Below are 27648 nucleotides of genomic sequence, written 5' to 3'. Positions count from 1 at the left end.
CTCGGGGGACCTGCGAGTGCCAGCGGCTGTGGCGTCACTGCACAGCGCAGTGACAAGAGGACAAGCCGCACGTCCGGGTCCTCTGCCTCACACCCGTGCCAGGGGCCAGCAGAGGGGCCCCCCGGGATTCGCGGTGGGGAGAGGCCACCCATGGGGCCACAGTGACTGCGCCCCTCCCCAAGGCTTCGGCTGGTCCTCTGTACATAGCACCAGGCCTGGTGACCTCGGCCGGAATGGAAAGAGGTAGAAGGGCAGGCCAGGGCCTTCCACTGGACAGCGAAGCTGCACCCTCCATCCCTGGTATAAAATTAAAAAGCACCCACGATGCTACCTCTGGCCGTGGGGGCCAGGCCAGCCTGGTTGCAGCAGAGAACAAGGGAGGGCCCAGGGAACGGTGCAGAGAGGCGCTGCGGGGACGACGCCCTGTGGCAGGGTGACCCTCCAAGCAGGCGACACGGGGCCGGGGCCACTGGGGAGGGGCTGAGCCAGCTGGCCTGGGCCGCCCCTTCCGTCAGGTCCACGGTGCCCCTGGGTGGCTCCACACGCCAGGGCCCAGCCTAGGTTCACAAGTTTTCGGCCCGAAGTGGCCTCAGGGGACCTCTTGGGGGTGCCCTCCTAGTGTCCTGGGGGCCCGCAGAGGCCAAGCACAGCTGTGCTCCGGAAGCAACAGGGCTGGACCCCATGTCGCGGGCTGAAGTGTCAGCGCAGCGCCTTAGGCTCCGGCTGCACAGGGAGTAGGGTCCCGGGGTGGCTGCCCACCGCTGTGCTGCTTGGGGAGGATGGGCACAGGGTCCCAGCCTCTGCACCCAGGCCCTGGGCTGCGCGACCCTCACCAGGAGCTAAGGCACTTTCTTAACTGAAGGATGAGGCCTCGGCGACTGGGGAGTGGCTTTACATGACGCCCTCCAGGTTCACCAGCCTCCCTTTTCTCCCATGACCTCCTCCTCCTTCCCTTTCTTTAACCGTGTCACGGCCCAGATTTTGTGTTTTGTCTCACGTGAACACAGTCTGGCTCTGGGACGGGCAGAACAGGAACTGTTTTCCCCAATGCTGCTTATAACAACAAAAACAATTTTTTTTTTTTAACTAAGAGAACTTTTTATGACCAATTCTTTTGTCCAGAAACCTAAAGCCAGAGCTGGGAACCCAGCCCTCCTCCAGGCTGGGGGAGGCGGCAGAGCATCAGGTGGGGGGGCCCTGCACTGTTTCCTGTCCACGGGGCCCAGGGCATGAGTCCACTCGGGAGCAGCTGGCCCGAGGGTGCGGTCACTCAGCAGCCCGCAAGCCCACCTGGGCGGCGTGAGTCTCAGAAGCAGGGCACAGAATGCCTGTAAGGCATGGCTTCTCCTGGCGGCCGCCACCAGAATGGAGCTCAGATGCTCAGCACTGGCTGGACGCTCACTGCCCTGTGTGTTTCCCACACGGTTTAATCCTTTTCCTAAGGGCATCTGTGTGCGAGCGTTCCTTTCCATCTGTGTGCGAGCGTTCCTTTCCCTTTACACCCCGGTGCTGAGTGAGCTCAGGGTTCACTCCAGAAGGAACATTCGATGGGAAATCAGCGTGCAGGGAGGGTCTTGAGCCTGCCCAGCCTGTGACCGCACAGGGGACGAAGCAGCGCCCAGCCCGAGCTCCCCAGGAGCGGGGCTCAGGGGCAGCTAGAAGCTCCGCGGTGGCAATTGGCTGGCGGAGGCGCGGGCGCCCAGGGGGCTGGGCCCACTTGTGGCCAGCCTCCCTGGAGGAGCGCTCAGGTCTCGAAGTACTTGTAGATGGCTGTCACGTACAGCATCACGCTCTGCCAGTCAGGCCGCTCAGTCCGTACCATTTCGTTGATGTCCTGAGGGAGAAGGAAAGGGCCTGGTTAAACCTCAACCCTGGCCATCCTGACCCGGCCCTGCTAAGCAACTCGGGACTCAGGACTGCACGGGCCTGCGGTTCTTCAACCCTGCTGCATCACAGTCTCAGGGGCACCAGGAACCTGCTTACAAAGCTCCCAAGAAAGCAGGTCCCCTGGGTGTCCCCGTGGCCCTTGACACATTCTGGGGATGTCATGGCCGCCGGGGCACTCCCCAGCACGGCCACCCAGGATGTGGCTCGGGAGGCAGGGGTGGCTTCTGTACTTGGGTGCAGTGTCTCCTCCCTGGTCAGAGCCCTGCAAGAGCGAGTCTGTGGTGAGCCTGAGGCCAGGCAGGGACCCTCCAGAGGGTGAAGAGGTACAGGACGGGTTCGGCCAGCCTTCAGTTAAGGCCCCTGCTGCTAGGCCCATGTCCCCCCGTGGTCGCCCAGGGATCATGTGCTTTCACCAAGTCTCCTCCCAGGGGACAGCATGGGCCTCCCCGGGGCAGGCTCACCAGGGTGGACTTGATGCCGACACTCTCTGCTGCCTGGAAGGCCAGGGTGAAGTTCCTTCTCTGTAGAGGAGACATGGCACTGTGAGGCGGGCAGCGCAGGCAGGTGCTGCTGTACGGGGCCGTTGGGGGCGTGGCCCACTCCTGGGGGTCTCCCCACACACCCAGCACACCGCCCCGGAGCACCCAGGCACGATCCAGAAGGCTAGGCATGGGCACCCATAGCGCACTCTCCCCACGGGGTGCCAGGTGGCTGAGGACTTGGGGATCAGCAGGCACTGCTGGGCAGGGGGTACCCTCTTCTGGGGTCCACCTGGCCAGGGCCTCCCCGAATGCAATGCCTCAGCCCCGTGCCAGGACCCTGGAGAGTGCCCAGTGCAGCCCACCGGGCCCCGAGCAGTGCCGTGGCCAGCACTGGGTGAGCTCCTGGAGCCTCCGCCTGGTCCCTGAGAGAACTGGCCACTTCCGGGGAGCAAGTGCACTTGGATGCCCCGTGTGGCCAACGGCTCTGAATGGGTGGGCCACCGGCCTCCGCTGCCTGTCTCCCACGGTCTGAGGGCGACCTGGGCCCCATGCTGCCCGCCTCACCTTGTCCTGGCTGTTGAGCTCCTGGTAGGGGATGTGGGCGGGCAGGTACGTGTGCAGGAGCGCGCAGAAGGCCAGCCCGTCGTTCCAGCTGCTGCTGAAGTTCGTAATGTCGATGTTCTGTGGGAGGGGGGGTGGTGAGGGCGGGGTAGGAGCCTGGGCCGGAGTGGGGCTCAGAGGCCAGGGCCCCAGGACACCGCAGTCCCGGGAGAGCGCCGCCCCAGCCCTGGGCGCCCTGGTGTGAGAGACACAGACACAGACACACACACAGACACACATACACACACACACCCTATGACGGGGCCATGTGGGCTTCCTAGAAAAGGGGTCTTCAGGTGGGGAGGAAGGGCTGGCAAGGTGGAAGCGCGAACCAGAGGACTCGGGCACCGACCCAAACCGCAGGCACCTCTTACTGCAGCACATGCCGCCTCAGCTTTCTGTCAGAGTTGGTGGCTGCCAACGTGTGGCCCGCAAGTGAGGACGTGATTTGGCCCTCCCTGTGTGGCCGTCTGCAGGCGTGGCGGCAAGTGGGCGGGGGTATGCGTGCCGATGCTAAGCAAGGGCAGGCCTGCCTCCTCCCTGCCACACGTACCGTTAAACAAGAGTAAAAGACGTAAAAGAATCCCAGGTGTCACCTAGAGATAACCCGACGAGGCACCAGAATCTCCAGTCCTATCACATCAGGCCTGGCCCTAGAGGCCGAGCCTTCGGACTGGTGGGGGCGGCGCAGCACTCCTCCCACCGTGGCAGCCGGCCCCCCACCTGGCCACCCTGGACACCGGCACTTCCTCACAAATGAGCCACGGGACCTGTCGCTTCAAGGGAAACAAGTGACTATTTTGTTGCCAATGATAAAACTCACGCTTTTCAGTGAACACTAGAATTCTGGGGGAAGTTGCTCCGCTCCAGTGGCAGCTTTCCAGCATCTGAACGCTTTTCAGGTGAGCTGGTGGCTGTGTGAAGGCGTGGCCCTCAGCACTGGATAAGGAAACGTGTCAGCACTGGGAAGGTCGCAGGCAGTCGCTGCTTCCCACGCGACCAGTGTGCGATGGTGCAAATCCAGGTACGGGTTAAAGAAAAATAAAAAAGGAAAAATCCACGCCAGTCCAGGGGAGACGACGTTGTTAACAGACAGGGTGTGTGAAAAGCTCACGCGATGGTTGCGGATTCTACACTGCAACTAACTTTCAGGAAACCCCCAGCTGTTGGGTTTTAGGACACACGTGTCTGCAAATTAGTAAAGCAGCCTTGCCTATTCCAAAGCTGCATCTGCGTGAGGCCAGACTGTCTTCTGACACTTCCCCAGGCAATACCCAGCAGCAGACGGAATGCAGAAGCAGAAGGCAAAGTTGCAAAAATGTCTAACTTACCTAAGTTTCTGTGTTTCGGAAAAAGTAGGTCTTTTTCTTTCTTTCTTTTTTCCCTCCTTTATAAAAAAAGTTGTGGGTTGCCGGGATGCCACGCATAAAATAACAGGCCCCCCCCCACCCCCATTTTTACCACCTCGCACGGGTGTGGAACGTTTGTTTTGATGATGAAGGCACAATGTTGTGTTCCTAACTACAGCCCAGTTGACCTCAGGGCTCACTGCAGCGCGGTTGCATGGACTTAAATTTCTGTTATTCTGTTACCACGCACACAACCTAGCCCGCTTACACCACGCTGAAACGCGCCTCTCAGAGCTGCCATCCCACTTGCAGTGTGCTACCATCACCCCCGTTACCGAGACTTTGCCGGCCCCCTAGATGGGCAGGCTGGGCTCTCCTTCTCTCTCCGCACCCCCTCCCACCCGGGCACCCCCTCCCCGAGATCCTGACTCTATTCCCTATCAGTGAGACCTTGTATACTGTCCTTTTGCATCTGGCCCATTTCACTCGATTTGGTGTCTTCGGGGTTCATCCCGTGGTTGCTCGTAGCACATTTCCTTTCCTTTTTACAGCCGAATCACGGTCCACCAAGTGTATAGACCGCGTCTGCCTGTCCAGTCATCGGCCGGCGGACACCTGGGCTGCTTCCATGCTTTGGCAGCTGTGAATAGTGCCACCACAATGGCAAGCGGGTATGTCTGAGTTCCCGCTTTCAATTCTTATGGGGATATAAAAACAGGCCTTTTTGATTAAAAATGTTATTTAGGGGGCAATGGGTTTAAAATGAATCAACAGTCAATGACTTCTTGGCTTTCACTGCTACTGCGGTGATCTGACGGAAACAAGAGCTCGGGGGCTGAGAGTGGTGCTGTGTGCTCTAAGAGCCTGCCCTCGCCCGGAGGAGAAAAGTCGACTCTGGGTCTCCGCCCAGTGAAGGACTCCAGCCCAGGATTTACAGTGTCCAGTGGACCGGCTTCACGCTGCTAAAACAAACACCCGGCGGAGGCCTGGCTTCCCAGCAGGGACTGACAGCTAGGTTCAGAGGCTGGGTGGGGGCCGGTGTCGTGCCAGCTGGCATCTCTGGGTGTCCCTGGTTCTTCAGTCACAGGGCAATGCACACAGGCGGCATGCTTTCTCCTCTGGGCTCTGCCGACGTCCAGCTCCCAGCTGCCCTGGGCCTTGCCTGTATCCAGCGTCCTCTGCTTGACAAGCTCTGGCACATGGATGAAGGCCAGCCCGCCCTCAGCTCAGGAAACCTTAGTCAGGTGCTGCCTGAAAGGTCCTCCTAGGGAGAACTTCACACCCCAGGAGCGGGGCTGGGACCTGAACTGCCCTCTGCAGGGGATGCGGCTTGGTTCCCAAATCAAACCTGCCTGTGAGCTGTCACGTGAAGATGGACGCTTCACTTCACAGCTGCCCTCTCTGTGCTGGGTTGCCACTGCCCCACGGAGCTCCAGAGAAGCCTCGATGCTCTTCTGAGAACCCCCTTCCTTGTCAAAGCAGTGTCTCGCTGGCGCACCTCTGCCCACTGCAGCCTCCTTCCTCACTGGCGAGAACCCGTGTGAAGACGTGACTGTGCTCGGCATGGAGGGCACTGTGCCGCTCCAGATGCCAAGCTTCCAGCAAGGGCCGGAGCCAGGCCCAGGCTCACCTTCCCCAGGGGGTGCCCCACAAACGCAGGTCAGGAGAGGAAGCCCAGGCTGACCACCGCAGACGCTGCATCCTGCCACTCTGCAGGGGCCCAGAATGACCCTCGGGGGCTTCCGTTCAAGCAGCGCCAGCTCCCCCAGGGAGCCCTTCTGTAAGCACCGTGTCCTGGGCTCTGGTCGTTCAACAGTCCCCAGGTGAAGGCCAGCCTGCTGGGGTCACAGGTGGAGATCCGGTGAGTGGGCAGGGCTGGCAGGCAGCGACCCAGCCACAGCAGCGTGGGTGATGCGAGGGCTCCCCCAGTGCCTGATGCCCCGGGGCTGTGGTCTCCCAGGGCCTTTCTGTGGAGACACATCCCAAGGCCCACCTGCTGCACTCCTGGTCCCCACAGGCCTGAGGACAGTCACCATCTTCCACGCTGCCTCCCTGATCCCCCACAGCACCTGCCCCCCGTTCATGCTCGGGGCTGAGCAACTAGAGCTGACCAGAGACGTCCACCCCACAATACACATGCTAAGCCTCAGCTTCAGCTGACTGGGGGCAGCTGGGGCCCACGGGGGAGCTGGGAGGACAGGACCCCAGGCTTGGGATAAAGGCCAGCACCTTAGTTTTGCTCCCTCCATCCCCAGGGATGCTCCTGGTGGCTTTTTAACACCAGGGCCTGGGGCTCTGAGAGGCCCGTGCCTGGTGCGGGCGGGCACGGTAGTCCTGGCGCACGCCCCGCCCTGGCCCGGCTGTGCCTGGAAGCTGGGTTTCCTGTCCCTAAGCCGGCCCGTCGCATGGGGTACAGGGCAGGAGGCTGTCCATGTCCCAGCTGAGTGCCCTGTGCTGCCGGCACAGCCCTCTTCGCTGAGCTGAGCCACCCGCTGCCCTCGCCCCTCCCCGGGTGCCCTGAGATGCAGGCAGCAGAGGAAGCGGCTGGGGACCAGGTCTGCCAGCCTCTGCCTCCTCAAGGCTAAGCCCCACTCCCGATATGGGATGGCCCCTCCAGGCCCGAGCCTGAGGCAGAGCTGCCACCTCATTTGCAGGGCACATCAAAGCCACTTAAACAATGGGGTGACCCTTCAAGGACCCCACAATCCAACGTCAAATCCAAACACCAAGGCCCAAACCAAGCCGGCAGCCTCCTGGGCCACCCCCACCGCCTGATCCAAGAGCTGGCCCCCCCATGCCTCCACTGAGGGACGGCAAACCCAAGGGAATCCCTGTGTATCCCACTTGAACCTCTGCCACATCTTGAGTCAGGGCACTTGGACGGCAGCAGCCCACCCCCAAGTCCCCAGCCCGCTGGCCTGCACCCTCTCCTTCCATCCCACCACTCGTTAGCTGACTCTGATGTCCTGGGCTGGGAAATTCTAGTATCCGGCATGGTGATGAATGTAGGAAGGGCTGCCACAACAGAGCTGGGTTCTGCAAAGCTGAGTCGGAGCCCCGGCAGCACAGTGCCTGGAAACCCAGCTGGGATATGCGGGGCCCCAAATATCTGACAGAATTACAAAGAAAGGGGCAGAATTACATGAAGTCAGCAGAGATCCAGTTGCTTCCATAAGCCTCTTTCCCTCTTACTCAGAGAAGATGGCTGGCGGCGTCCCAAAAGAGCTCTGGGCATCTCGGCTCCTCCAGGTGCCCACTGAGCCCAAAACCAGGGCAGCTTCCCCGGAGCAGGAAGTCCCGGGCCCTGACTGGCTTTCCTTAGCCGTGGAAAGTGGAAGGGTGGTGGCAGGGGTGGCTGCAGGCAGCCAGTCCAGCTTGATGGTGCTCGCTGGACAAGGCTGGCTTCCGTCCCCGTTGGCTGCTATGTGTAGACTGCAGAGGACAGACATGGCAGGGACACCTCCCTGGGGGTTCTGGCCCTGTGGTGACTCCCTCACCTGCCTGCGAGGGCCTCCTGGGTAGTGCCGAGTCAGGAGCTTCTCACAACTGTGTAGAAAAGCTCAAGTTTCTGTACCTTGGATCCACAACTCAACATGGGATGAAGCTTTCCACAAGCTTCTGGGAGGGAGGCCTCCACTCTCCCCCAGGGGTCGGCGCTGATATCAGAGAACCTGGCAGGTGGGCCCAGGGGCCTGAAGAACGGGGGGACCCTCAGCCAGGGCGGGTGCCGGGGGCGGTGGTGCACAGCTCAGGTGGCAGCAGGGAGATCCTCCGGAGCTGGGAAGGAGCCGGGACGTGACTCCCGCCTGCAGGACTGGACAGCAGTGGAGACCTCCTGCTGCATGGGGGGGTGTAAGCAGATGAAGAGTGTTCTTGGACACGTTAAGTTCGAGGTGCCCCTCAGACATGTGGGTCTGGGGACTGAAAACATGGGGTCCCTGAGCGTAAGACCAGAAACGAGGCGGGGTCCTGTGGGGTCAGCGGGGTTGACACAAGGAGGAAGGCTGAGATCAGGGCCCACCAGCACAACCACCTCTGAGGGGACACAGTGGCAAAGGGCCGGAGGAGGCCGGAAGCCGGGGAGGGCGTGCCTAAGGGGGGCTCGACACCAGCTTAGGGCACCACCCTTGTGCCCTGACCCCAGTTCTGGAGAAGACCAATCACAGGCATGTCTCAAGAAGACTCCACTGCACTACGTTAAATTATCTACATTTACAGAGTGCTACAAAGTTCACAAGTTTCACTTTTCTCCCATGTGTTTATTTCACAAAGGTAGTCCTGGAATAGAATTTCCATTTTATAGTGGCGGCGTTTTCAGGGTGTGAGGAAAAGTCCTAGACTGGACAGTATATTTGCTGGGCATCTCTCTGTGCAAGGAAGGGCCTGCTTTGCTCTGCAGCCGAGCTTGCCCCCGATGACCCGCCGGTCAGGAGCCTCTGCCCGCATGCCCCCCTGGGGCCTCACGCCGACTGTCCAGCCGGTGCCTCTGAAATAAGCGAGTCCTGAAGCCCGCACGTCCCTTACAGGGATCCTCTCCAGGAACAGGACAATTCATTTGTTTTTAAAATAGAGGCCCAGGAAACATCCTAGTGATTCCAGTGCAGGTTCCTTACAGATGAATTCAGGTTTTACAGTTAGTTTCCAAGTCAATTAATACTTCTCTACTCTACGAGATAATTCTACATTTGGATTAGAGCAGAAACAAACAAGAGGGTTACAATATCTGCTGGGACAAAAGTTCAAAAGGACCGCAAGGGAACTCGGAACCATTTTCTCCTAAGGCCTGTGTCCTTCCACCCTGGGACGTGTGTGGGAGTGCCGTGCCCTCACTGCCCGGCCTGGCCCTGCCCCTGCAGGCCCAGCACCGGGGGCCTCCCTGCTCCAGCCTCCGCCACAAGAACTGAAGGCCAAGAAATCACACAAGTCTTTCCCAAAGATAACAGATAACACACGCTGTAAAATGTCCTAATTTGTCTGAAGCTTAATTAAGGCTATAAAATACACCCCCCTAAATACCACATGCTTTTCAAGTAGCTAATATGGTTCTGATCTATTTAAGGAAATGCTGTTTTTATGGGCACAGGGCAAGAAGCCAGAAGTCATGACTCACCTCCCTGCCAGCGCGCCCCAGTGCCAGCTTCCCCACGCCTGTGTGAGCACTGGGAGTAGGTCTGTGGGTGCCCACAGCCTCGTCTTCAGGTGGTCTAGAGACGCACACACGCGTGCACACAATAACGTACACATGCAGAGCCTGGCCCCGCTGCAGGGTTTGGAGGGGGCCTGGGGCTGTGAGCGAGGTTGGGGAGCCTCTCCTGGGTGGTGTGCGGTGTGGGGCCGTGTTGAAACGTTGGGGAACCCGCGAGGAGCGTGCTAGAGGCCCCCAGCCAGGGTCGCAGGGCTACTGCGCCATACCTCCACAGGGCCAACACTGTTCCCCACACAGGACTCTAGGGGGACCTGGAGACGCGTCGGGTGCCACAGAAGCACATGGGCTGAAAGTTGGAGAGCAACCAAGCGGCTGCCCCTCTGCCTGCACTGGGCTGGGGACAGAGGTCCAGAGGTGCTGGGGGCAAGACCGAGGCTGAAAGGATGGAGGGTACGGGATGTTTTAGGGGCTGCCTGGGGAGCAGCTCGGGGATGGGCGCAGCCAGGTCTGTCAGGACAGACACTTAGATAGCCGAGCGCTGCCGTGCACCAGGGAGAGCGCGTGGCTTGGCCCCTTGCAGGTTCCAGGCACTGGCGTGGAGAAAGGAGGAAGGCAGGGCGGGCGGCGGAGGCCCAGCCAGGAGGCCCTTTGTGCGGGCCAGCCCGGGGTTGGGGGGCCTCGAGCCTCATGGGGTGCCCTCCAGGGAACGGTGGTGAAGAGGGCTAGGTGCTGGGCTGGGCCACCCCGTGTGGAGGGGGGAGGGCAGCTGGGTGCACGAGGTCCTGAGACGTCGGCTCCCGGCCTGTGAGGAGCCCAGAAGAGGTGGGTCGGAGGTGGGAAGCGGGAGGAGGCGGCCAGGGGCCAGGGGAGTGAGAGAAGCGGCGGCACCATGGCCCAGGCATCCTTCGGGGTGGGGTGGGGTGCAAGGCTGAGGGACTAGACACACTGGGCCACACGTCCTGGAACTGAACACCCTAAAGACAGTGAAAATGGAAAATGTTTCGTTATGTGCTTTAAACCCGGCACAAAAGTGGGCAGGTGTCCCATTATGTCACAATTGCATCCCGAAGCTCGAGGGGCCGGGTGGGTCTCATCAGCATCTGGCTTATCTTGGAGGGGTCAGGGGAAGCCACAAGGCATTGACTCAGATGAGTCACAAACAGATTTTACAGGGATTTGTTATGGCCATGCTTTGGAAAAAAAAAAAAATCTATTTTCTTAAAAAACGACAGGCAGGCAGCTGAGCACAGGGGAGGGCGCCCCTGTAGTGGGAAGGGGATGTGCCCGGGCCTCTGCGGGTGGCTATGCCCCACCTCCAGGGGCAGCTCCAGCCACATGGCGCATCACCACAGCCAGACCTCCGGTGTGTGCTGACCTGCTGCCACGTGTCCGAGACTGCTGCGAAAAGGCACGGGGAGAGACAAGGCGCGATGTCATGCACGCGGCCGTGAGTCTCTGGGGAACAGGCCTCTCCGCTGCCCGAGAGTAGGAGCCCTGCAGTCAGCGTGGGGCGTGGCGGACTCACGGTCCCTGGGTGGGGCAGGGTTCTCCGTGGAAGAACTGGGCCATCTCGTCTAGTTAACACTTCCGTGGGGCTGGCTTCGCTGTTGGCAGGGCGATTTCTCCCTGACAGCAGAGTTACCTTGTAGCACAGCCCTGGGACAGAGGGGCTGGGAGGGGGCAGGGGATGTAGGAGGAGGAGAAGATGCCGACGCCACCTGCCCTTGCCGCCCCCCGGAAGGGAACAGATGTGTGACTGTATAGCCAGCCGCCTGGCGGGTTGGCTCTGAGGCCGACGGATCAGGGCGGCCTGGTGGTGCTGTCTGAGAGCTGTGCGCCCAGGAAGCCAGGGCAGATGCCTTCTCAGGCAGACGCCTTCTCAGGGAGACGGCCGGAGCCCACACTAGAACTTGCCATGGTAGGGAGGAAGTGCCCCACTTACAAGCCTGCTGCTCTACCTGAGGCCTCAGGAAGGTCTCTGAAACCCACCTCCCCGCAGCGTGCCAGGTAGAGGGTCCCCACGGGTGGTTAGGTGGCCCGGGCCTCAGGGCTGGGGGGGTCTGGGTTGGCTGCCGGGCCCACCTCCTATGAGCAACGTGTGTACAGCTTAACTTTCATGAGTCCTGATTTTCTTGCATGCAAAATGAGGAAACAACCAAGCCTAAGGATTTCATACGCCAAGGGCGGCGGTGAGCCCGGCCTAGTGCCAGCACCCAGAGCCTGGCCTGGGTGGAGAGTCCGTGGCCTGCGGAGCGGGTGCAGAGGCTTTCTCCCTGAGGGTGCCACAAGGGGGGCACTCAGATTTCCAGCAAGGGCTGAGAAGAGGACCTGAGCCTGCAGCTAAGGCCTGGGAGTGGCTGTGCTGGTCGAGAACATACTGATGGCAGGTAAAGCAGTAAACCAAGCCCAGCAACAAGACCCTGAGAACGTGGGCCCTTCATTGTAAAGACAAGTTTGGGAAAAGGATGTATGCCTACACCACACCTCATAAAGCATGAAGTGCAGCACGGAGCTCAAACGCCTGGAATCCGAAAATGTAAAAACTGATACAGCAGGAAACGGCGGTCTACTAGCAATTCAGTCCAGAGCAGAAAGACTGCTGCACAGTGAGGAGACCCAGTGAGGAAAATGTAGGCCTGGACAGAGCTACTCTCTGGGTACCCACTCTTTGGAGGTCCCCCAGGCCCCCAGAACACCTTCCCATGTGTGCAGAGAGAGAATGGGCACCTGCAAGGGCTATTGGCCCAGCACGTCTGGGTTTCTGGAACCACAGGTAATATTTATTTAGGAAAGCAGTCTGCACGCAAAATGCCCCGTGGTTTTACAGTTGCTTGGGAAGGAAATGATCTCAGGAAAGAGATGCTCAATATAGTGTGCTCACCTCAGGATGAACTTAGTTTACTGCCTGTGGCAGGAACTGCAGTGCGCTTTTAAATCTGTCGTTGGACTAGCTTCTACACCTACCAGGTTCCATTCTGGCAGAAGGAAAATGGCAGAACACCTAAAAAAGTTTACACATGTGTGGGCCCACCCTCGTGCTTCTCTCCCGGAGCCTCGAAATCAAGTGTCTTCTCTCCTTTCTCACGATACATGACTGATAAAAGGGAAGCATCCAGCACGTGCCTCCGGACTGGCTGTTAAGGATAGGCCGCCAGGTTGCCGGCAAGCGCTGGGCCTCCCGACCCAGCTCACTCCGCCTGGGCTTCTTTCACAGGCAAACTGGGTACTCACTCTTTTTGGGTGGCTCCTGGTATTGAGGGTGAGGGACATCAGACGGCTGTGACAGCCGAAGTGAGAAAGCAAAGCAAGACTGGATTTCTACATGGCAAAGGAATCAGCGTTCCCAATTCTAACTCTGAGTCATAAAAAAAGGTTGAATTACACCCAGGAAGAGGCATCAGTTGAAAAGGCCTGGGAGTATTACTCATGTTTCAGAAGTAATTTCCAAAGCTCCCTGGAAGCAGAAGTCAGGCTCTAGGCTGCGCCTGCTCCTCTCCTTGTGCTGAGCAACCCGTCTGGGTGTGGGATTGCACACCTCAAATACGCCCCTGGCCACTGCCTTGAGCACACAGTTCACACATTGGGCACAGACGCAGCCACCGAGGGCCATCTGGCAGGTGCACACCAGAGAGCAGACCCTGCTGTGCCCTCTGGCTGGGAGCAGAGGTCGAGGGCCCAGCACCGGGATCATCAGATGGCATCTGATGCTTTCCCTACAACTTCCTCTTGGGAGCATTGTAATAATCACCAGGAACCCCAAAATCACTCAACTGAAACCCACCAAAATGTCTCTGAAGTGGTCCTGCCTTCAGCTCTCTTTTTCTCTCTCCTTTCTGGATGAACCATCAGGAGATATTGGAGAAGACGGGTTTGCTTCCTCTCACCTTCGTCCATCCCTGGTGTTTCCTGGCAATCTCACCTGCATCGACACGAGCACATGGTTCCCAGCCTGCCCTTCAGTCCCCACTCTCTGTGCACCCTTCCCCTCAGTGGGGTCCAAGTGCAAAGACTTTACACCCATCCGCGCTGGCACATACGCAAAAACCAACTCACAGGGGAGCCTAGATACAAACATAAAACCCAAAACCACTAAACCTCCAGAAGAAAACAGAGGAGACAATCTTTGTGGTCACTGAATTAGGGAAAGATTTCTTACATACCACACCAAAAGCATGCTCCATAAAAGAAAAAATGAAATGTATATATCAGAACTCTTAAAATTAAGAACTTCTGCTCTTCAAAAGACTGTTAAGAGAGAGATAAGACAAGCCATAGACTTGGAGAAATACTCGCAAACCATCTACCTTAAAAGAACTTATATCCAGAATATACAAGGAACTCTCAAAATTCAGTAAGAAATCCAATAATATGATAAGAAAATGGGCAAAAGATCTGAAAAACACTTTACCAAAAAAGATACACAAGGGAAGATGCTCGCTGCTATGGGTCGTAAACAAGTGCAAACCTGAAGCCCACCCCCTAGTGGGAAGCTGCGGGTGGGCCACGCGGTCTTGGGGAGGAGGGGAGGCCACTGGGACTCTCAGGCCCTGCTGGTGCACGTGGAGAATGGCGCTGACACTTCGGAAGACGGCCTGGGAGTTTCTGAAGAAGTTAAAGCTCATCTACCCTAATGAACAATCAAAAAATGAAATCGAGCAAACATTTCTTTTTATAATAGCAATTCAAAGCACAAAACATTAGGAATAAATTTAACCAAGGATGTAAAGGATTTGTAAGCAGAAAACTACAAGCCATTATTGAAAGAAAGAAATTAAAGACAACCAATGGAAAGATATTCCCCGTTCATGGACTAGAAGAATTAACATTGTTAATAAGATGTCAATTCTACCCTAAGCAGCATTCAGATTTAACGCAATCCCCACTGAAATTCTCCCAGCTTCTTCATGGAGATGGAGAAGCCAGTGATCAAATTTATATGGAAGGAAAGGGGCACCAAAAAAAGCCTAAACAACCCTGAAAAAGCATAAAGTTGGAGGATCACATTTCCCAATTTCAAAAATTATTACAAAGTAACAATAATCAAAACAGCATGGCACTGGCACAAGGAAAGGCATATAGACCAATAGAATAGAATCAAGAGCTCAAAAATCAATCCTCAGTTTTTGGACACCTGATTTTTCACAAGGATGCCAAGTCCACTCAATGGGGAAAGAATATCGTCTCTTCAACAAATGGGGCTGGGAAAACTGGACATCCACATGCGAAGAATGCAAGTGACCTCTTCCTCATGCCACACCCAAAAATTAACTCAAAGTGGTTCAATGACCTAATTATAAGAATTAAAACCATAAAACTCTTGGAAGAAAGCACAGGGAAATACCTTCAGGGCCTTGTACTCGGCAATGGTTCTTACACTTTATATCAAGAGCACAAACAACAAAAGGAAAAACAGATAAACTGGACTTTATCAAATTAAAAACTTCTTGCTTCTATGGGCATTATCCAGAAAATGAAAAGACAGCTAATAGAATTGGAGAAAATATTTGAAAACTATGTAACTGATAGGGGTTTAATACATTCTGGACATAATTCAACAATAAAAGACCAACAATTTAAAACTTGGCAAAGGATGTGAATAGACATTTCTCAAAGAAGATATACAGATGGCCAATAACCATGTGAAAAGACGCTCAACATTATCAGCCAAGAGGGAAATGCAAATCCAACCACAATGAGATATCACCTCCCATTCACTAGAGCGGCTATTATTAACAAAGTGGAAAATAAGCGCTGGCAAGGATGTGGAGAAATAGGGACCTTAATACACTGTTGGTGGGAATGTAAAATACTGCAACCGCTGTGGAAAAGTTTGGCAGCTCCTCAGAAAGTTACACATAGGATCACCCCATGACTCGGCAATCCCACTCTGACGTATATACCCCAGACGCAAGAGGGACCCACAGGAATGTGTGCGCCAGCGTTCACCGCAGTGGTCTTCACAAGAGCCAAAAGGTGGGCGCAGCTCAAATGACCACTGACAGATGAGTGGGTACGCAAAGTGCTCCATCCCCATGATGGGATATCAGCCTTGAAAAGGAGTGGAGTGCTGACACATGCTACAACGTGGATGAGCTGTGAAGACATGGTGTTGCGTGCAGTAAGTCAGCCATGACAACAGATACTGATTCCACGTGTACGAAACAGCTAGACTATGCAAACCTGTGGGGACAGAAAGTTTCCAGGGGTGGGGAGCAGAGGGAATGGGAGGTAATGTATAATGGGGATAGTTTGTTTGGGGATGAAAAGAAGTTCTGGTAATGGACGGTGGTGAGGGTAAGGCAGCATTGCAAACGTGATTAATCCCAGTCAACGGACTGATACTCGGGAGCGGGTAAGATGGGAAAGTTTATGTTGTATTTTTGTTTCCACTATAGAAAAAAATATAAAGAACAAGTAAAGAGAAAATGGGAACTAAATGCTATACACAATCCTGGACTAGTTCTAACAATGGAGGAAAAATGGCTCAATAGACATTATTGGGACATATGGAAAAATCGGACTCCAGACTACAAACTTTATATCAGTGTTAAATTTCTTGAATTTGGTAACTACACTTAAGAGGGTCACAAAAGGAATATCCTTGTTCTTGGGAAATGGACATGGCAGAATTCAGGGTTTAAGAGGCATGATGCGTACAACCTACTTTCACATGTCCAGAGAACAGACAGCTACACAGACAGGCAGGTAGAGAGACAGACAGAAGTGTAACTAGATGATAAGGCCAATATGGCAAAATGTTAAAAGTTGGTGGATCTCAGCATCTGGGGTGGGGGTACATGTTGGAGTTCTCTTTATAGGTTTTGTATTATTTTTGCAATCCTTCTGTAAGTTTGAAATTATTTCAAAAAATAGTTAAACATATACCTATAGCACATGGTCCAACTATTCCGCTTTTCATACATCCAAACAGACACTGGTGCCTTAGTGCTCAGAGCAGCTTCATTTATAACAGCCAATAACTGGAAACAGCCCACATGTCGTCAACAGGTAAATGGATAAACAAATCATGGTATACCCCTGAAACAGACTACTACTCAGAAGAAAAGGAAATGAACTACTGATATATGTGGCAACACAAATGAATCACAAAATGATTATGCTAAGTGAAAAAAGCCAGACCAAAAGAAAAAAATAGTACATGCTATGATTCATTTATATAAAATTATAAAAAGGGAGGAAGTAATATAAAGCGACAGAAAGCAGATCAGGGGTTACCTGCGGTGGGGGTGGTGGGGAGAGGCAGGACAGGGGAATGAAAGGGGGACACACTGACACTTTTGGGAGAGCAATGGGTATGTCCACCCCATGTGGTGATATGTCAAAACTCGTCAAATGTGAATATGTGCGGTTTATTGTAAGTCAGTCAAACCTTGATAAATCTGTAATTTTTCCCCCTTTTTTTAAAGAAAAGAATTCCAGGCCCACACACACCATCTGGGTACCACACAGGTGCTCTCTGCTCTCAAGCTTTTCACTTATCTATGTATTCTGCTTTAAAGTTTTGTACTGAATGTGGTACAGGCTTAAATCACAGGAGACCAGATCCAGTCCAGATGTGCTCTGAAGAAGAGGAGGTGTGCTCATTGGAAAGTGTTGTGTACCTGAGAAAAGCCTTATTCTTCTAATCCTGACCCATTAGTGTACGGTGGGACCCTCTGACTGGACTGTTTCCATGGAGATATAATCCACTTAATGATGGCGGGGCCTTTTGATTAGATGGAAATGTGACTGCCCATTCAAGGTGGGTCTTGATTAGTTCACGGGCATCCTTTAAAAGGGGAGTCAAGGTGTCTCAGTTTGGACACTTTTACAGCCCTAGAAGAGTAAACTTGTAGCTTAATAAATTCCTTTTATAAAAGTCAGTCCATTTTTGGTACATTGCAGCTTTAACAAACTAACACAGGTGGTGTCTGATGGCGACACTGGAGACCAGATCCGACGGGTGCAGGGCCATTTCCCTGTGTATCCCAGGATGCACAGTCCTGCAGATGCACACACCTCAGCTTCCATGGAGTAGAAGTCGTCCTCACACTCTCACTTGTTCTCATCCTCGTCTGCCTGCTCCACTCCAATTCCCTCACTGTGAGACAATGCAATTCTTAGAAAGCACTGCAGGGTTCTCTCAGGCAGTGTCAGGCTCTTAGCTCCTCTACTTCCTTCAATAACAGACCAGTCTCTGGGGCACACAATCTCTGCAGAAACTTGCTGCTTCCCCATCGAGAGGCGGGGTCCATTCCCTTCCCCCCATAATTGGGCAGGCCTCCACAGACAGAAGGCGGCAGAAGAGGTACCGCGTGGCCTTCAGGAGGTCAGGAGGGGTGGGGCTGCCCCGGACCCAGTTGCCATGCTGGGAGGAGGCCAGGCTGCGGGGAGAGGCCTCTGCAGGTACCCGGGTGCAGACCCCGGGGAAGGCCCACCCAGCAGCCAGCACGGCCCCAGGACCTGTGCGTGGGGTGACGTCAGAAGACTCTTGCTGTCAGGGCCGAGCCACCTCAGGTGAAGCTGGGCAGAGGAGAGATGGCCATTTCCACTGTGTTCCACTCAAACTGCAGATCCGTGACTCAGTAAAATACTGTCATCCTTTTAAACCACGAGGTTTTGGGGTAGGATTTCTTACACAGCAATAGTTACCAGAACAGCCTTCTTATTCTCACTTTGAAGAGCCTGGTCAGAAAGGAAAGAAGTCCCTCCTTCCCCCTTTGGACAGCGTCTGGTGCCTAACTACCATCTCCATCAGGAAAACCCATGAGAGGCAATAGGGCCGCTCCACAAATAACCTGCTCCCACAAATGGAGAGGACAGCCTCCCCTGAGCGGCCCTGGTCACCTCAGGCTAAATGCACTTGTAAGAATCCAAGGGAATCTTGTGTTTAGTTAAATGAGCCATCAAACTTCAACACTCTGGAGAGTTCCCTTCATTATACTAGCATCCATTCCAAAGAGGATGGAGCCAAAAGAATGGCTTCTCATGATGTATGGAAGTGAGGGGCTGTGTGTGAGGAACAAATGCATGCTAGTTGAGGTGCTATTTAAAGAGTACTTGAACTGGATGACTTAATGATTCTGCTTTTAGCAAAGTAACTATGCAGCTCTTGAAAATGTTACTTATCTGATTTGTATGTTCTCAGCACTGCTGGTGATAAGAGTACCTGCCTACAGGAAACTTATGAAGAGCCTGGGACCCTGCTGGGGTGGGGGTGGGGGCAGGGCAGGGCTCAGGAGCAGACCTGGGGTTGGGAGCTGGGCGACCCAACTGTATGACCCCAGGCAAGAAAGACCAAGTCCACCAGATTTCCAGGGGTAGTCTCAGGCTTCACTTTCCCCAACTTCTGAGAATGCCATTTTGGGAGCTGATTCAGCTAAATTTTATCTAAAGAAATGCATTTCTGAGACAATTATCTTGAGGCTAGTGGGATTTGGCCGCCAGCCCATTTTACTATGCTTTTCCTAGGTAAGTAACGGAACTCAGAGGTAAGGAGAAAGACAAGCCTCGCCTGCTCAGTTAAAGCCCTCCGGGAGGTATGGGGCCAATTCTGCAGGGCAGTCCCAGAGCCTGACCCCCGTGGCTGCAGTGCAGTGCGGTCACCATGCTGAGCAGCCCTCCAAGGTCACGGGCCCCGAATGTCGCTCTGAGAGATGCTCACCATGAGAAAAGTGCAAGCCAGCATCTAAGCAACGTGCTTTCCCAACTTGATGCTTTGATCCCACCACACCCTGGAAATAAGATCAAAAGATCTGTGGACATCAAAATTAGGAATATACCAGCCATATCCAGGACACAGCAAAACGTTGACATCAATGAACATGGTTCTCTGCAACCACCCTGGAAACAATGCCATTTCCACAGCAGTTCTCACACTTCACCAGCTTGGTCCACTGTATTGAGGCTGTTACTAATCATGCCTTCCTTCCCATTATCCATTCCATCCCTGCATCATTTGGGAAGCTGATAAATATTGCTTCCCTGGAAACTTTCATGCAGCTATTATGTCTGGTGCTCTAAATTAAATTGGGAAAGCTAAGTTCCTCTTGGGTGGCCTGAGAATTGATCCATTGGTTCTAATCCACAAAGGGAAAAAGTTGATTTAACACTTAGAATCCAGCCATGGCTGGTCTCCAATGCATGCTCCCAAATCACCTGTCGGTCAGATCTTGTGAGCTGTACAGCCAATCTTTGCCGCAAGCTCCTTCGCCATGACTTTGTGAACGAGTTGTGCTCGGAACATAGATAGTCAGGAAGATGTACATTGAAGCTGAGTTCAGACTTGCTGTTATTTATTTTTAAAATAAAAAATGGAAATGCGAAAAAAAGAAAGAAAAGAAAAATGAAGAACGGTGCTAGCTGTAAATCTGTCACATCTTCATCTGTGGAGGAAAATCTAACGGGGGGGAAAAATACAAAACCTGACTGAGTATTCTCACCTACCACACATGGCAAACACTGATCCAACTAATTGACAGCAATGCTACTAAGTGATTAAATATTAAAAAAAAAAAAATTAGAGCCCTGATATTTCTGGAAATAGATGTTAATAGTTGCTATCAAAATCATGTTTAAAAATAATGCAATAAGCAGACTGTGATTCTGGGAAAACTTTGTTTCCCAGCTGCTAAGTTAGGCATTAAAAGGAATCCCCTGAAAACAGGAAATGGTCCTTTCACTCCACTGTGACCGCCAAGCAACGCTGTAACCTCTGCTGTGTGCTGCACAGAGTAGGCCGGGGAGGAGCCCAAGGCGGGAGGGGCACCTTCTAGTCCCTGGGGGCTCCCCTGGACAGCGGAGGCCTGGCCCAACCCAACCGCTGCAGGCTTTCGGGATGGAGATATCTTGTATCAGGAAAAGAGTTATTCTAACCTAGCAGTTTTTATCACTTCGCCAGGGAGAACTTGTGAGTGAGTGTACAGCTATATCTACATATCTATATCTATACATATCTCCACATAAAGAATGGGTGGGACTACACATATGGCCTTTCTTGCTCCTTTGTTCAAGTATTTTTAACCCCTGGAACACAGTGATATTTACAAACAATAAGACCTTTTTTCTGCTGAGTCTCTGTGTAGAGGGACAATGTAAAATGAAAAAATTGAAACTTCCAACCCAGATTTGATTCAGATCAAAACCCTTATCTACCGCCTGCACCTTTTTTGTTATTCAACTCTGGGAAGCCATTCCTGTGACCTAAGATTCCAGTTATAGAAGAGGAAATGAAACCAACTAAGCTTTGCTTTGACTCTCAGGAATCCCTAAATGCAGCATTTCAGCTGCGTGCTGTCTCCTGGCAGAACCCCCAGCTTTCCCTAACCATCCCCATCCTGCCCCACTCCTGATCTTCCCCGTGAAGAGAGGATGCTGGGAAGGTAGAAAGGAGAGAAGGAGAAGGAACATAGGGAAAAGAGGCTTTCTGCAATGGTCTGCTGAGACTGACGCCCCTTAGGAAGGAAGCACAAGTGCACGCGTGGGAGTGTGTGGCACAGCCTCCCCCTCCAGCTGTGGACAGACGCGCAGGTGTGGGGCTGGGTGTGAACGTGGGCCTCTCTGGGCCCTGGCCTCTTCCAGCAGGCCTGAGCTTCCTGGCCGACACCTTCACCCCAGGAAAGCTGCTTTACAAAGACGGCCTTGCGTGCCCGGGAGCGTCCAGGTTTGTGCAGGGGCCAAAGGCAGGGCCAGTCACAGTACCCAGGCACATCAGACTGGCCACTTGATGCAGTTTATTAAGAGAACTTCCTTTTCTCCTGGTTGTCTACAGACCGTCTATTATTACAAAGGAAGCTGTGAAGGACTGAGCTATTTTTATCTGCCCATTGGTTCTTACTCCAGTGACTCTCTTCTATCCATGGGGACACACAATTCTGGGAGAATAAAGAATAAATGCTTCTTTGTCTCGCTTAGTTGAAGGAGGATCTGGAAAGTTAAAAATAAATAAATAAAAGAACCGCCAAAAGGAAGCATGCTAAGGAAACGTCTGGCTAGGGAACATGAGGAGGGTGACAAATGCTCTCTCTGAAAAACTGTAAAACTGGACACATTATCAAAGCAACCAAAGGCAAACAACAAATTAAGAAGCATTATTCATAAAGAAACTCTAAAACTCCAAGTAAGAGTAGCTGGAGGCTGTGGAGCTCTTGCCTAAAGCTGTGTCATCTTTCTGCTTTTTTTTTCTCACATGGGCAGGAACTGAACCCGGGTCTCCAGCAAGGCAGGAAGGAATTCTGCCACTGAGCCATCGTCACACTGCCCATCTTTCTGCTTTTAATAATCACAAAAAACCCCCCATAAAGTTGTATAAAGGAATAATTATAACACTGTACTGTCAAGTTTACTATAACAATAATAGATCATGTTTTTAACAATAATAGCAGAAAGGAGAAGGAGGAAATGGAGTGATACTGGAGCAAAGTTGTTTTATTTTATTTTTTGTTTTGTTTTTTATGTTTTACCCAATTAGATCAGAAAAGCCAAAGTAAACTGTGATACGATATCTGTTACAATCCCTAGAGTAAATCACTGGGAAAATAACCTAAAAACACTGTAAGACCTAACTATATGCCACCTATGGGAAACACCTCAGAGTAAGATAAACCAAGGTAAATGTAATAAAAAGAAAGCTAGAGTGGCTATATTAATATCAGGTCAAGTCGATTTCAGAGCAGAAAGTATCAAGGATAAAGATGGTCATTTCGTGACGACAAACAGGTAGATTTCTCAAGAGGACATAACCCTAAACATTTATGCGCAGAATAACAGCTCTTCAAAATCCACAAAGCAAAACCCAATAGAACTTCAAGGAGAAATAGACAAATCCACAGCTATAGTCAGAGATTTCAATACCCCGCTCTTGACACTTGACAGAATAAGTAGACAGAAAACAAAGATACAGAAGATGGTAACAACATTCTCAACCAACAGGATAACAGATATTTATAGAAGTTTTCTCCAACAAGAGCAGAAAAACATTCTTTTCAGCTACGCATTACAGAACCTTACCAAGAGAGAACACATTCTAGGCCATAAAAAAAGGTTCAATAAACTTAAAAGGATTCAAGTCAAAGAAAACACGTTCTCTGACCATGATGGAATTGAAGTTGGCAGGAAGAACAGAAAGGCCTCTGAAAAATCCTTGAATGACTGAAAATCAAACAACACACTTCTGGATAATCCACAGGCCAAAGAAGAAATCAAATGAGAATTAGAAAGTATCTTACACTGAATAGGAAAGAAAACACAACATATGTAAATTTGTGGGATGCTGCAGTAGGTTCTGAGGGAAAATTCATAGCAATGAATGTCCATGGTAGAAAAAAAAAGTTTCAAATCAATGACCACAACTTCCACCATAACAAACTAGCAAAGGAAGATCAGATGAAACCCAAAGGAAGCAGAAGAAAGGAAATAATAAACATCAGAACAGAAATCAACGAAGTAATACTGTATGACTTCACTTACATGAAGTATCTCAAATGCAAATTCGGAGAGAAAGAAAGTATTTTAGAAGTTACCAGTGGTTGGTGTACGTGTGTGTCGGGGGTGGGGGGTGAGCAGAGAATGGGCTGTTAATGTTTAAAGGGTAAAGAGTTTCTATTTTAGGTAATGAAAAGTTTTAGTAATAGAAGGTGGTGATTGTAGCACAACATTTAAAAGTAATCAATGCCACTGAGTTGAACGATTAAAAATGGCTGAAATGGCACATTTTATGTTATTATATATGTTATCACAATAATAAAAATAGAAAAACAGAAAGACTCTATAGAGAAAATAAAACCAAAAGCTGTTTCTTTTGAGAAATAAACCCATTTGATAAACCTCTATCCAGACTAATCAGGAAAAGGAAAAAAAAGAATACACAAATACTCAATATCAGGATTGAGAAGGGAAACAACACTACAGAGTCTACATACAATAAAAGCACAATAAGGGAATTTTTTTGAAAACTTTATGCCAATAAATTCAACAACTTTGATGAAGTAGATACATTCCATAAAAGACACAAGTGACCAATGCTCACTCAAGAAGAAATAGGTAACCCAAATAGCTCTGCATCTATTAAAGAAATTGTATTTGTGTAAAAATGCCCCCAGTTTTAAAAAACTCTAGGCCCAGACGGTTCACCATGGAATTCTACCAAATATTTAAGGCAGAAATAATACTGATTCTACATAAACTGCTCCAGAAAACTAAAGAAGGGGGATTCTACCCAACTCACCCCAAGAAGTGAGCACTGCCCTGACACACAAAATCCTGGTAGGTTTTTTTCCCATGGTTTTAACTTTATTTCGATTATAACCCCATAAAAGGGCTAAGAAAGCCCAAGAGGTGTGACTTGATCAGCACACATCTCCCCCAAATCAGTTTCCCCCTTAGCAGCAGTTAATATACATGCAAAGACCACTAAAAAAGAATATAATCTTAAATCTCATCAGTTTTGAAAGTAACTAAAATATCAGAAATCTGTCATTTTTTCCTAACCGCTGTCATAGCCTGCAGCAAGTATTCAGAGGAAGAAAACCATGTATTCATACAAGGATACAACAATCCTGATAAATGATAACAGGGAAAAGAGATAAAAAGTTGCTTCTCAATTTCTCTTTTCAAGGGGGGTGCGAGGGTAGTTCAGTGGTAGAATTCTCACCTGCCATGTAGAAGACCTGGGTTCGATTTGTGGCCCATGCACTTCCCAAACAAACAAGCAAGCAAACAAACAAATGAAAAATCAAACAAAAATTCAACAAATGGTGCTGCAATAAGGCAAAATTAAATTGAAAAAGAATGAAATGTTATCCCCATCATAATAAAACAATGAACCTCTAAATTTCTCCTTTCAAAACCTGGGAGATTTTATAAACAAAGAAAACTACAGATGAATAATCCTCATTAACATAGATGCAAACATTCTAAACATAATTTTAGCAAACCGAATCCAATAATAAAGGGGAAAAAATACATTATGACCAAGGGGAATTTGCCGCAGGAATGCTAAGTTGGTTTAACACCCAAAATCAATCAATGTTAAACCCTAGAGAGATTTGGACAGTGAAGTCTTTGCAAAGTCCCCTTGGGTGAATGGGGAGAAAGGAGGAAATATTCAACTTTCCCATTTGGAGAATTTCTGATATTCTAGCAAGCAGTGGGGACAACCAAATCAATAGGCCAAGGCCTCGATCTTGGGGTTCGCACCTATAAAACTTATACCTGCAAAGGAGACGCTGAGCCTACTTATGATTATGCCGAAGAGTCACCCCAGAGAATTTCTTTTGTTGCTCAGATGTGGCCTCTCCCTAAGCCAACTCAGCAGGTGAACTCACTGTCCCCTCACTTAGTGGGACATGACTCCCAGGGGTGTAAACCTCCCTGGTGATGTGGGAGAGAAATACCAGGGATGAGCCGGAACCTGGCATCAAGGGATTGCAAAAATCTTCTTGACCAAAAGGGGGAAGAGAAAATTGAGACAAAATAAAGTGTCAGTGACTGAGAAATTTCAAACAGAGTTGAGAGGTTATCCTGGAGGTTATTCTTATGCATTATACAGATAACCCTTTTAGTTTATGGGGTATTGGAGTGGCTGGAGGGAAGTACCTGAACTGTAGAGCTGTGTTTCAATAGCCTTGTTTCTTGAAGATGAATGTATAATGATATATGTGGTAGTCAGATTCAGTTGCCAACTTGGTCAGGTGAATGTACCTAGTTCTGCTGCTGTGGGCATGAGCCAATGAACCTCATGAGTACATGAACCTCATGTACTCATGACACTAAAGGACAAGCCATTACAAAAAAAATTATAATCTGGGCTTCATAAAAAATAAAAACTCTTGTCTTTAAAAGAATAGGATGACAAGCCAGAGACAGGGAGAAAATCTCTGCAAAGCATCTATCTGATAAAGGACTTGTATAATCTTACAACTCAATAATAGAAACAAGCAGTTCAATTTAAAAATGGGCAAAAGATTTGAATAGCTCTTTCATCAAAGAAGACATACAACGGCAAATAAGCACAAGAAAAAAAGTTCAACATCCTTGGTTACTAAGGAAATGCAAATTAAAACCACAAGGAGATGGCACTCCACACCCACTAGAAAGGCTGTAATAAAAAGTGTGGAGGATGTAAAGGCCCGAATCCCACAATGGTTTATGACCCACAACACCTGGTACATGAGGGTTATGCACGCAGCTTCTCGCTCACCTCAGCCCACCCTCCTCACTGGTCCCTGACCTGCCCCTTGGCTTGGCCCACTCTCTGGAAGGCTTGGCCCCACACATCTCCGTGGCTGCCTTACTACCTTCAAGACCTTCCCAATCAATGGGAAAGAGCAGTCTCTTTGACAAGAGAACGAAGCTGGGCCCTTCCATCACCATATGTCAAAATGAACTTGAAATGATTCACAGACGTAAATGCTTTTTACTTTTAACTCTTGTTAAAACCATAAAACTCTTAGAAGAAAACATGGGGAGTGAGTTTTCATGACCTCAGGCTGGTCAAAGCATTCTCAGATATAATTCCAAAAGCACAAGCAACAAAACGAAAAAGAGAGGAAATGGACTGCATCCAAAGCAAAATGTTTTGTGCTTCACAGGGCATCACCAACAAAGTGAAAAGAGAACCGCAGGATGGGAGGCAGCATTGCAAATGGCGTCTCTGAGAAGGGACTAGCAGCCAGAGCATACACAGAAATCACACTCTGGCCTCCTTACTCAGTGATCCTGAAGCAGACTCTGGACCACTGCTATCTGCCTGGCCTCTGCCCCAGGCCAGGAAGTGGCATTTGCCCCCAAAGCAGGAGTAAAGATGGGGCTCAACTCAATGTGTTTTCTTTCTGCAATTTCAGTTCTTCAGATCCTGCTTGGTTAGTCTTGGTTAGTTCCCAATGCCTTCACAGAGATTTCTTTTTCTTTTGTCTTTTGGTATTTTAATCAGCGTTTAACAGTAGTTCTCAGAAGGGGTTTGGTCTCATATTTTACCATAACCATAAACAGAAGGCCATATGAATTTAATGACTAATGCGTATTTTAATGATCAGCCCACAAGTTTCCTGAGAACAGGCAACTACCTTTTTCTTTCCTGATTTCCACTTTCACATCCAGGACACAACCTGTCACATTGTTTAATATTTATGTGATGAATTAACTTCTACATTGGGGGAAAAAGTGCTAGAAAGCACATAAGGTATAGCACACAAAACAACACTCCTAAACCATTCGAGTCCATCGATTCCCCTAACTGCACTGATCCCCACTAAATGTCTGTCCCTTCTTCTTTGGTCCAAGCACTGATGAGCACATCCCTCAATAATACTGCACATCCTTAATGCTTACTTGAGATTACATTACCTCAGGCAGGACTAAATTCTCTTGTTCTTTTATTAAAACCACTGTGCACTAGATTAAGTGATTTCATTATTCTTCGGATTTGACCAATCCATTTCTAGGTCTGGCATTTTATCCTCAAACAATGAAGTTTATCCATCCCAGATAACACTCTTAAATTAACCTTTAGAAGCTCCTCGAATATATTCAATTAGGTTTTCCAGAACAAGAAAACAATGGTACAAGAGGAGCTGTAAAATCGAAATTGAGAACCAATGAGAAGTTTAGTGAAAGTCTAAATTATTTTCTCTATGATCTGATAATAACAGCAAAAAGTCATCTTGTATTGTCAGTCCCTAAAGAGAGAGCTAACAGAAGGGGAACTGGGTACCTCAGGAGGCAGGAATGGCAGAGAGGACGGGACAGCTTAGTGGATTGCCACTTTTACTACAAACACTTAAGCACGGATTAATTACATATTTACATAAGGTTTAAATCTAAAAACATAATTGTGTATCAACTGAGGCATTGATTTAAAAAAAAGAAAGCAGTGGAGGCTCAATCCTTAAAGCGATTGTGGTGAAAGGGGTTTCTGGACTGCATGGCCTCGCAGTGTGGCACAGAGCAGGTGTTTATCTTTGGGGGGATGGGGAGGTTGTGTGTGGGGGGGGAGATGGCCTCAGCCCCACATCTATAAACCTGGCAGTAAATCAGAATGTCAAGACCCTTTCAACTAATATCCTAGTGTTCTAAAACTTCAGGGAACAATAAGTGGCAGGGCATCATTTAAAAGAGAAAAATGTATTTGTGAGATAAAAGGGCTCTAATGGATGGTTAACGAGATTATGGTGATCAGTACAATAGT

General features: G+C 50.6%; 1 protein-coding gene across 6 annotated transcripts in view; it reads right to left on the bottom strand.

The window, feature by feature from the left end:
• Positions 1–1475: 1475 nt before the first annotated feature.
• Positions 1476–27648, bottom strand: part of SPECC1L (sperm antigen with calponin homology and coiled-coil domains 1 like) — a 156956-nt gene continuing 130783 nt past the window's right edge. For all 6 annotated transcript variants that reach the window (XM_077160176.1, XM_077160180.1, XM_077160177.1 and 3 more), the window contains 3 exons: positions 2934–3050; positions 2349–2408; positions 1476–1834 (listed from right to left, as the gene is read on the bottom strand). In XM_077160176.1, coding sequence (XP_077016291.1) covers positions 1745–1834; positions 2349–2408; positions 2934–3050 — 267 coding nt within the window. In that variant the 3' untranslated portion in view covers positions 1476–1744. The remainder of the gene's footprint in view (positions 1835–2348; positions 2409–2933; positions 3051–27648) is intronic.

Source organism: Tamandua tetradactyla, chromosome 5, assembly GCF_023851605.1.
Source record: "Tamandua tetradactyla isolate mTamTet1 chromosome 5, mTamTet1.pri, whole genome shotgun sequence".
Taxonomy (NCBI): Eukaryota; Metazoa; Chordata; class Mammalia; order Pilosa; family Myrmecophagidae; genus Tamandua; species Tamandua tetradactyla.
This window is presented reverse-complemented; position numbering and strand designations above follow the sequence as displayed.